The sequence below is a fragment of the Triticum aestivum genome, chromosome 7A, assembly GCF_018294505.1.
Source record: "Triticum aestivum cultivar Chinese Spring chromosome 7A, IWGSC CS RefSeq v2.1, whole genome shotgun sequence".
NCBI lineage: Eukaryota > Viridiplantae > Streptophyta > Magnoliopsida > Poales > Poaceae > Triticum > Triticum aestivum.
Genome location: NC_057812.1, coordinates 4,180,611 through 4,191,829, shown reverse-complemented (window position 1 = coordinate 4,191,829; position 11,219 = coordinate 4,180,611). Strand labels below are relative to the sequence as shown.

Below are 11,219 nucleotides of genomic sequence, written 5' to 3'. Positions count from 1 at the left end.
CCATCTCCACAGTCTCCATCACCACCATAGTCCATCTCATAATCGTGCATTGCACACGGCATCCATTGTAAGACATGTTATCATTCAATCGATCTTCTAGATGTGTTCTTCTTGCGATCTGATCTCCATGTGTGAGTAGTCTGATAAGGTATGGGTTGAGGCATAGGCCTTGCAACCCTCTATATTTGTTGTAGGGGTCAATGGAAGGGCTTTGAATTAACATCCCAAATGTGTGAAATAAATTGTTCCATAGATGTCTCTTGTCTTGTTTGTGATCTTCATCCCTGTAGGTACGAAAAGGCTAAGGGCGAGGAGAACGTGAAGTGTTATTCTGAACACCAGTGATAGAAGGGTTTAGTATGGTAACACGAATCCAATCATTGGGGATTAATGAGGTGTAGTCATTGAAGCCCAAAGCTCTTATCTGATTATTATAATCTTAAATTATTGAGGCAACCCCGTGCGACGAATAGGGCCTTCGGTTGGACAACTGATTCTTGATGCAGGACACGTGCCAGTCAAGGTGTTATTAGGACACATCCTCCACTTCAATTGTAACAAGCACATCACGATGGGTGACTTCCAACACACAAATTAAGATCATACCTGGTCCCAACTCAAATACATCATTGTAAGCATTAAGACCTCATACTCGTACCTTCTTTTTATTATAAGTGTTGAATCACAATTTTGCTTGATTGATCTGGTCAAAAGCTGGAATTGATCCTTTGAGAAAAGCTTGTTAGAAACCATCGCTTCAAGGAGACCTTCCTCTTGTGGGTTCGATAACCCAGGGTCACCTCCGGGAAAATATGTGCGGGATACTCTCTGATCCTTTACCAGATCTCTAGAAGGAGGTATTACTGCCTCACATGATCAGGATCAATTCGATGTTATCAGTGGCGTGTTTGTCGGGACATGGTGGATTGTCACTTTATGAATCTATTTTTCACTAAAATAAATTGAATCTTTTGAGGTTTTCTTGTTGTATAATTAAATAGCTTTGCATAATCTCTGATCTATCTATCTTCTTTGTTAAAGATTGATAGTTTTACATTAGAGGGAGTTCTGCTTTTTAGCGGGTTCAATCTTGGGGTGCTATATATCCTAGTGACAAAAAGGGACAAGACACGTATTTGTATTATGGCCACTGAGGATAAAACATCAGTGGTTCATGATATTAATTGATGTTTTGCTATCTACATTATGTAATCATGCGTATTGCAATGCTCTGTTTCTTTTCAACTTAATACCTCAAGATGCTTGCTGGATAGCGGTTTTGTGTGGATTATTAGTAGTAGATGTAGTTGGATTAATGCTCTACTTATAATGGATATAATGCCCATATAAGATTATACCATAAATGATCATAGTCATACATGTTGCAATATTAATAGGTGCCCAACTATAATTTGTTTACCATGCCACTTGCTTCCTTGCTTGAGAGAGAGAGAGAGAGAGAGATGTCACTAGTGAACCTATGCCCTCTTGGGTCTATTTTCCTTTACTGAAAAAATATTTTCCTTGATGCCCTATGTTATTTTTTTCTACAAATTTCATTATTAATGTAGATCAACATGTGGAAAATTCGCTTGTCCATGTTCAAATGTTTCGATGATCATATTTCTTAGTCCTTATAATAATGATAGATTAATTAGCTTCATATACTTTTGTAGATGTGACCAAACAAGTTATCTTATAAATGCGATCTAATGCAACTTCATGCCGCATTTTTTGATTCTTCAACACCTTCTATTGAATGCTATTTGTGGCATGCAACTGTAATCAAACCTAATGTAAGATCTCATAGGAATATGTGTGTACCAAGGATTTCACTTAAATGGATTTGTGTATGTAACCATTACAAAAAAAAGTTCGACGCCGACAGACAACACTGACATCCTTTTCCGCTATTACATCCATCTCCCTCCACTCCACCCCTTTCATTTGAGAGCCACCAAAAGCAGACCGGCTAGCCTGATCCCGTGCCTCGTCTGACAATGCAGTCGGTCGGCGATGGCTCCGGACATGTGCCCGGATTTTCGCTATACATATTTGGTGTAGATTTATACATGCCTTGAAGGCGTTCGGCGCTATGCCGGTAGTGTGGAGTGCTTCACCGAGCTCTCGGGCCACTACCGGCAATTCATGGTGGTTGTTCTTCTCTTCGTGGTGCTCCGGTGAGTGGGAGCCGAAGAGGCAGGGGTGCTGAACACTGCCTACTTCATGAGTAAGTATGATTCTACCCTAGATCTATAGCTTTTGATCTTTCCCCCACAAATCTCTTCATGCCGCCGAGGTAGAGGAAGAGGAGGTGGCTGTGGATGCCACATCAATCTCCAGTTATGCTTCCACTAAGATTTTGATCATTGAGATCATCAACAGGCGTGCTTAGCATGGAGTTACGACATACATCGTTTACATGCCGGCCTCTGTCACTAACTTACTTCTTCTGGGCAAATTAAAGGCCGAACTTTCGAAGGTTTCTTGGCTCCATTCTTTCATCTCGATGTGTCATTGCCAGATGGTTGGCAATCTAGTTCCGGTGAAGCTTTTGCGACCCTTCTGTAGGTGCTCCGGTGGAGATGGCGGAGCGGATCTGCCGCCCCCAAGTTGTTCGTCCTCGGTGGCAACGGCCCTGGTCTTCCACTGGTACCATTTACCTGGGCCGTATTGCATTTCTAGTTTTTGTTCTGGGGTCCTCTATGGAAGATGCAAGTTAATAAAAAGTTCACTTATGTTGTGCATAGATCATCTATGTAAAGCAGTTGATGTAGCTATCGAGCAACATGTCCTAAATCTAACAAAACTTACTTCTTGCATAAATGCTTTACATGAGATTAAGGTAGTCCGCATGGATTGATGACTAGGGTATTATTAAAGAAAATTTTAGTATTATGTCGTTTAACATATTGTGTAGCGGTTACCCCTCACTCACATCCCTGCCGACAGAGTGAAGCAAACACCCCCCCCCCTCTATATCTCTCTATTTCATACACTCGTTGTCATGTATTTGCATCTGTCAGCTTTGTTGTACTCTTTACTTGGAGTGTTGGATGTTGTGATAAATGAGGTTGGAGCCACTCGCTAGTCTTCAGCGGCGAGATTAGTACTCTCTCTTGTTCTCTTCTATATAAGGCACACATCATCTTAATAACTCTATTGTCTCCCTCTACCTACCTCACCTTCCTCTCTTGTAGCTCTTCATCTCCCTTTACCTTTTTAACTGGGTTGGGTCCCGAAGGAGCCAGAACCCATTAGATAAGCATGACAATAAATTTTACAAAAATACCCTATAGAAAGTAAAAACTGCAACCTAGTCCAAGCACTTTACAGACCCCATATCATCATGATAGATTGTAATTATACCCTGCCTAAAAGCATCACCAAGATCCAAGACCTCTATCGCCGGGGATGAACTACTTGGGATGGAGGCCTCGCTTATGGCGTAGGGTTGCAGGCCCTTGATGGACACTTGACTGCCTCCCTTATGGCGTCAAGCCGGGAGGAATAGCAGGAGCTGGTGCCGAAGTCGCTAGAAATGCCTCCCTACCTTGGCCGTGGTCATTTGTCAACGTCATTTTCGTCGTCACGTAGTATTAGCGGTCAATATCGATAATCCCGAGGCAACCGATAGATGTCTCAAATTCTTGCCGCTCTTGTTCTAAAGTCTCCATATACATAGTATGTAATTTCACAAAAAATAATAATATATATATATACATAGTATGACTATGTATATATATGTGTGTGTCCAGTTTAATGGTAGAGTGGTAACGTTCTTCTTGAGAACAGAAGGAACACGCGATACAGCACAAAAATGGCTCCTCGAGACCGCAAGACGAGCCGATCAAAAGATTTCCTCCTGAGCTCAGGAACGGCAGCCGTGCCGGTGAAGTCACGCAGCGCCGTCCCGGACACGCCGCCGGTCCTGTTCGCGTACGGGGCGCTGCCGTACCAGCAGAGCGGCGGGCGGCGGAGGTGGCGCGAGTGCACCGTCGTGCTGGGCGCCGTGGCCATGGTGGCGCTCTTCCTCACCCACGCGCTCCTCCCAAGGGCCAGCGTGTTGTCCGAGGAGACGCGCGGGCAGGCACGAGCGGACCAGAACATCATAGTCGCTGCCGGCGCCGATGCCGACGGGTTCCCGTGGAGCAACGAGATGCTGCAGTGGCAGCGAACCGGGTTCCATTTCCAGCCGGAGAAGAACTACATGAACGGTATGTTACGGAATTCATTGTCATTATCTCATTCGAATTGTTGAATTTGGAGATTCTAGTATATCTTCTTTCTCCGGCACGACCGCCTTGTTCCATGCACGGAGAAAGAAAGAAACTGACCGCTTTTTCCGTGTTGATGACTGACATGGCTACGTACCATGGCGACACGCACGCACGCATGCATGCAGATCCAAACGGTGAGTACGTCCGGCACTAGCTCGCTGCCCAGCGGTCTGTCCGTCTCTATGTACTTAATTAACTGAAACACCTCCTCAAAAAAAAATTCTAACTGAAACACAACATGCAGCTCCCATGTACTATCGTGGACGGTACCACTTCTTCTACCAGTACAACCCCACCGGCGTCGTCTGGGGCAACATCACGTGGGGCCACGCCGTGTCGCGGGACCTGGTCCACTGGCGCCACCTCCCTCTCGCCATGGTGCCCGACCAGTGGTACGACATCCACGGCGTTCTCACCGGCTCCGCCACCATACTCCCCAACGGCACCGTCATCGTGCTCTACACAGGCAAAACCGACACCTCTGCTCAGGTCCAGTGCCTCGCCCTTCCCGCCGACCCGGATGATCCCCTCCTTGTCAACTGGACCAAGCATCCCGCCAACCCTGTCATCCTCCCGCCCCCCGGCATCGGCCTCCAGGACTTCCGCGACCCCACCACCGCCTGGTTTGACCGGTCTGACCTGACATGGCGCACCCTCATCGGCTCCAAGGACAACAACGGCCACGCCGGCATCGCCTTGATGTACAAGACCAAAGACTTCATCAGGTACGAGCTCATCCCCGAGGTGCTCCACCGCGTCGAGGGCACCGGCATGTGGGAGTGCGTCGACTTCTACCCGGTCGGCGGCAGCAACAATTCCTCCGAGGAGGCGTTGTACGTGTTGAAGGCGAGCATGGACGACGAACGACATGACTACTACGCGCTCGGGAGATATAATGCGGCGACCAACACGTGGACGCCGTTGGACCCAGAGCTGGACGTCGGGATCGGGCTGAGGTATGACTGGGGAAAGTTTTTCGCTGCCACGTCTTTCTACGACCCGGTGAAACGGCGGCGCGTGATGTGGGCTTATGTCGGCGAGACCGACTCCTTGAGTGCCAACGTTGCCAAGGGATGGGCTTCGGTCCAGGTACCATTAACATGCATCGATATAATTCCATTTTACCTTGCGTTTACCATCAACCATTAGTTTCATTTCTTCATTAGGCATGCTCGTACTCCCTCCATGTTTGTTCGGCTAAGGAAGCTTGAGTTATATTTCATCGAAAGCACATCATTTAATTTATATTCGAACAAAGTTTCTAAACATATACTCCCTCTGATCCATAATATAATTAAGAACGTTTTTGACATTACTTTTTATAATGTGTTATACACGTGCATGCCAAGTAAATGTGGAACCATCTGCCTATGGCTCAAATTGTCATGTACTGAACTTTTTATAATGTGTTGTAGGAAAATAGGTTCGAAAACAGAGAAAGTCGGTTTAAGTAACCAGAAGAAGAATTAAAATTTTGAAAGCTAGATTAACATAATGCATAGCAATGCCAAAAGTGCCCGGCATAAATATGGTGGCCGTTGTGATTGAGGCACGGGTTAGCTTAATTTGTCCTGTCCGAACTAAACACACCAATGGTCGTGTGCATCAACCTATGCATAGGTCGGAGGTTTGCTCTCTTTTTTTTAGAACAAGCTAAGCACACAAAATCAGAATATTGTTCATTCATTCCTATTTTGTTTGTGTGGTCACTTTTCTTAATGGAAATCAATGGAGATTGCAAGACCATTTATTACCAATCATTTTTATCATTTTTAAGTTCTTGGTATCAATGTGCATTCATAATCAGAGGACTTGCCTATCTTACATGTGTGTAGACGATTCCGAGGACGGTAGTGTTGGATGAGAAGACCCGGACGAACCTCCTCCAATGGCCGGTAGAGGAGATCGAGGCCCTCCGCTTCAACAGCGCCGACTTTGGCGTCATCACTATCCACACTGGATCCATCATCCCTCTCCGCCTCCGCCAAGCCACTCAGCTTGACATCGAGGCCTCCTTTCGCCTGGACGCTTCCGCTATTGCCATCATCAACGAGGCTGACATCAACTACAACTGCAGCACCAGCGGTGGAGCCTCAACCATGGGCGCACTTGGTCCCTTCGGCCTCCTCATCCACGCTACTGGTAATGGTGGCAGCGAACAACTCGCGGTTTACTTCTATGTATCGAGGGGCCTTGACGGGGCACTCCGAACCCACTTCTGCCATGACGAATTGTTGTCGTCTCGGGCGAATGATGTCATGAAGAGAGTGGTGGGCAGCACGGTGCCAGTGCTCGATGGCGAGGCTCTATCTGTGAGGGTGCTCGTGGACCATTCGATTGTGGAGAGCTTCGCGATGGGTGGGAGGTTGACGGCCACGTCGCGGGTGTACCCAATGGAAGCCGTCCACATGGCAGCGGGGGTATACCTTTTCAACAACGCCACAGGCTCCTCCATCACCGTCGAGAAGCTTGTAGTTCATGAGATGGCCTCGGCATCTTACAACCAGACTTTCGTGGCCGACGACGACTCGTAGCTTCAGTAACCTATATACTAATCTGGTAATGGGGTTAGGATCCTCTGTAATAGTCCACCATGCAGTACGGTCACTGCCGTGTGGACCCAGCCCCAAATGTCATCTGCACTATAGCACCATACAGTACCGCAGAGGATCTCAACCTCTGGCAATGAGGGTCACTTGCCTCCAAACTATGACTCCTATGATAATAACGACGGCTAGTACCTATACTGGAGTGTTATGCGCGCCTTATTGTGCGGTTTTTCTGTTAGGTGTGTTTGTCTTTTTTTTTAATATTATGGTAGGTTGGTTAATTTTGGACTCTATTTGTGTTGGCTTGGTTATCATTTTATTGGCTTGGATGCCATGCATTAACGCTGCGGCTGTTGTGCACGTTTTAGCAAACATCATCATATGCAGCGATAAGCACGTCCGCGTATACAACAATGCCCACCCAGCCACCACGAGCACCTGTGGATGAACCCAAGAGGCAAAACCAACAATGCAGACACATACATGTGGGCCCCTCTACGCATCACACACCCAGATTCACCATTAGGCTTTGTTGCGAGGGAGCATAGTATTAAAGGAAATTCATATAAAAATACACATCTAGAGTGTGTTAAGTTTGCTTTAGAACTCGCTGCCTTCGTAAGTTCGTAATGTTTATAGACATAGAAAGGTCATCAAGTGTTGATGCATCTGCCACACGTAATGTATAAATGCTGATTGGTAAGTTCATAATGTTTATAGACATACAAAGACCATCAAGTGTTGATGCATGTGCCACACGAAATTTATAAATGAGAGAGAAACATAACATCGACTTTAAGTGTTTTTCCTTGTTCAGAATACATCGAACTAAGTTATGAGCCTCTGTATCACGTAAAACAATCATAACACTTATTTTGCATGTTCTTTTTAATAATGTCCATGGTATTATTGAAACCGTTCAAACATTTTGAAGAAAATGCTCACCTTGTATCTGAAAATGTTCAGTGTGCATTGATAAAATGTTCAACATGTATTCAAAAAAATTGTTCCATGTGTATCTGAAAAATGTCCAACATGTATCTAAAAATGTTCAGTGTACATTTGGCAAATGTTCAACATGTATTCCAAAGATTTCATGTGCATCTAAAAAAATGTTCAATGTGTATACAAGTCGGCATTTATTTGAAGATAAGAAGAAAAAATAAGACGATGAAAATACACCGAAGAAGGAAGAAATGCCATATGGAATCTTCTAAAACCGGTCCGTAGAAGCTTCCCAAATCCGCTCCTAGGAAGCTACGGTATGCACACTATTGTGTGGTCACTTTTTTAAGAGTAAATTGCCGAAAACCACCACACTTGTGTCTATGGTACTTCAAAACCATCGATTTGGCGAAAACCCACAAAAGACCACCACTTCCTGTGGCAAGTGGATAACACAACGCACTAAACCAACTGTGAGCCGCGACAAACAGGAAAACTGACAATCCTAGCCCACCTGTCAGAGCCACGTAGCGCGGACAAACGGCCACGGGCAGACAACAGTTACCCCCTGTCTCGTTAAGCTCACTCCTTCCTTATTTCAGTTTCACTCCCTCGTTTTCCCCTTTCTTTCTTCTACGCGCAAAGCTATGGCGAATGGTGGCGACGACAAGGTTGACGTTGCTGGCAATGGCGATTCATATCCGGGCGCGGTCGCGGTCGAAACCTTCTTGACGTCGACTTCGGGTCATCGTCAGAGGAGGACAGCCCGCCCTCGCCGTGCACCATGAGCTTCTCAACCATGATGGAGGGGCTAATGGGATTGTTGATATGGAGTGGCCTCCATCTTTAACTGCTCGCGCAGGAAGCAAGTATCAATCCGGCATATTCGTTCCACGTGCAGCTTGGCCAATAGTGATGTCGTCCATACGACTACCAATTCCAACCCTGCCAATACCACAGGCTTCCTTACAAACAAACATAGCCATCCCTTTTTGGCCGGTCCAGGCGATACATAGCACTCACGCTATATTTTCTAGAAAAAGAAACTGAATTACCGTATATGGGATCAGGCCCCCTATTTCACGCTCAGTGAGCAAACAAACATGAGACAATTTGTCGGAGTAATGGGCCACGGGTAGGCTAACCCGGGGCCCAGAACCCTTTTCAAGACATCGGGGCTGACTGCGCCCCTCAAGACTCCAGATGAAGAGCCGCCTTCTGGAGGCCGGCTGAAGGAACAGTCGACTGCCCGCATGCGGCTGAGTCCTGGAGGCGAGGTCAAGACCGGCCGACTCCCGCCTGGCGGCTTCCAGAGAAGCCGGCCACGGGGAGTCGGCCCACGGCACCAACAAAGCCCATGCCCTCATTTGGGGGGATGGGACGGGGAGTGGCAACAGTGAAGCCCACTCCCTCCCCTTTTCAGGGGATGGCTAGACTACAGTGCGTTGTACCAACGGAGATCTCCGTCTGGCGCGGCATTGTTGCCATGCCATCCCTGACATCAGCAACAGTGGGCGGAGTCCTGCACCCACGACGGCCTGACAGTACGGTCCACGGGTCCTGGGCCCTACTAGTCAGCGAGAGTCCAGAAGACGGCAAGAGCGCCACCAGTCGGACCCGTAGGGAGCCGGCCCCCGGGAGTCGGCCTGCCCCTCCCACAGGTCCCCCGCGCCATTAACCAGACGAGACAGGGAGTGGCTACAGTGATCACCCGCCAGGCGGCGGGGCTGTAGCCACGACCCCATGACCAAGCCTGCGTCATTAGAAGCACGGCTACAGTAATCAGCAGCCGGCAAGACCCGCAAGCGACGGGTATGGCATGTCGGCTCTGTACCAGACCAGTCGGCGGGCCCCACCAGTCAGCAGGAAAGCCAGCAGGCGAAGAGACTGACGGCTGGGCCCTGCGCCCAGATGGTTTACCATTGTACCCCTGGGGGGTAGGCCTATGTAACCCCCCCCCCAAGGGCACCCATGCAAAGGGTTCCGACCAATTAGACCTAGACCAGATCATAGAGGAAGGAGAGAGCTAGCCCTGCCTTCTCCTACTTCCAGCATACAGCTCGAGGAGCGCTCTTGTACTCACTTTGCCTTAGTGATCATGCGGAGACCCCGCAGAGCAGGACTAGGGGTGTTATCTCCTAGGAGAGCCCCGAACCTGGGTAAAGTACGCCGGTGTTCGTGTTTACGCTGAAGGAAATATGCCCTAGAGGCAATAATAAAGTTATTATTTATTTCCTTATTTCATGATAAATGTTTATTATTCATGCTAGAATTGTATTAACCGGAAACATAACACATGTGTGTATACATAGACAAACAGAGTGTCACTAGTATGCCTCTACTTGACTAGCTTGTTAATCAAAGATGGTTATGTTTCCTAACCATGGATAAAGAGTTGTTATTTGATTAACGGGATCACATCATTAGGTGAATGATCTGATTGACATGACCCATTCCATTAGCTTAGCACTCGATCGTTTAGTATGTTGCTATTGCTTTCTTCATGACTTATACATGTTCCTATGACTATGAGATTATGCAACTCCCGTTTGCCGGAGGAACACTTTGTGTTCTACCAAACGTCACAACGTAACTGGGTGATTATAAAGGTGCTCTACAGGTGTCTCCAAAGGTACATGTTGGGTTGGCGTATTTTGAGATTAGGATTTGTCACTCCGATTGTCGGAGAGGTATCTCTGGGCCCTCTCGGTAATGCACATCACATAAGCCTTGCAAGCATTGCAACTAATGAGTTAGTTGTGAGATGACGTATTACGGAACGAGTAAAGAGACTTGCCGGTAATGAGATTGAACTAGGTATTGAGATACCGACGATCGAATCTCGGGCAAGTAACATACCGATGACAAAGGGAACAACGTATGTTGTTATGCGGTCTGACCGATAAAGATCTTCGTAGAATATGTAGGAACCAATATGAGCATCCAGGTTCCGCTATTGGTTATTGACCGGAGATGTGTCTCGGTCATGTCTACATTGTTCTCGAACCATAGGGTCCGCACGCTTAACATTACGATGACAGTTTCATTATGAGTTTATGTATTTTGATGTACCGAAGGTTGTTCGGAGTCCCGGATGTGATCATGGACATGACGAGGAGTCTCGAAATGGTCGAGACATAAAGATTGATATATTGGAAGCCTATATTTGGATATCGGAATCGTTCCGGGTGAAATCGGGATTTTACCGGAGTACCGGGGGGTTACCGGAACCCCCCCCCCCTCCCCGGGGGGGGGGGGGGGTTATTGGGCCTACATGGGCCCTAAGGGAGAAGAGGAAAGGATGCAAGAGGTGGCCGCGCGCCCTCCCCTCCCTAGTCCGAATAGGACAAGGAGAGGGGGGCGGCGCCCCCCCCCCCCCTTTCCTTTCCCTCTTCCTCCTCTTTCCCACTTCTCCTTATCCAACTAGGAAAGAAGGGAGTCCTAC

The 11,219-nt window shown here is 47.4% G+C and overlaps 1 protein-coding gene across 1 annotated transcript; it reads left to right on the top strand.

Annotated features, from left to right (window-relative positions):
• The first annotated feature begins 3,082 nt into the window (after window positions 1-3,082).
• LOC123150278 (sucrose:sucrose 1-fructosyltransferase-like) lies at window positions 3,083-7,059 on the top strand. Its single transcript, XM_044570112.1, has 4 exons — window positions 3,083-4,217; window positions 4,406-4,414; window positions 4,525-5,369; window positions 6,116-7,059. The coding sequence occupies exons 1-4, from the start codon at window positions 3,821-3,823 to the stop codon at window positions 6,812-6,814; spliced, it is 1,950 nt and encodes a 649-aa protein (XP_044426047.1). The 5' UTR covers window positions 3,083-3,820; the 3' UTR covers window positions 6,815-7,059.
• Window positions 7,060-11,219: the final 4,160 nt, after the last annotated feature.

What these genes read in the sequence shown, in the direction of transcription:
- LOC123150278 (XM_044570112.1), top strand. Translation starts at nt 3,821, where the DNA reads ATGGCTCCTCGAGACCGCAAGACGAGCCGATCAAAAGATTTCCTCCTG. An exon ending in AGGGATGGGCTTCGGTCCAG is followed by an intron (nt 5,370 to 6,115) that starts GTACCATTAACA and finishes ACATGTGTGTAG; the next exon opens with ACGATTCCGAGGACGGTAGT.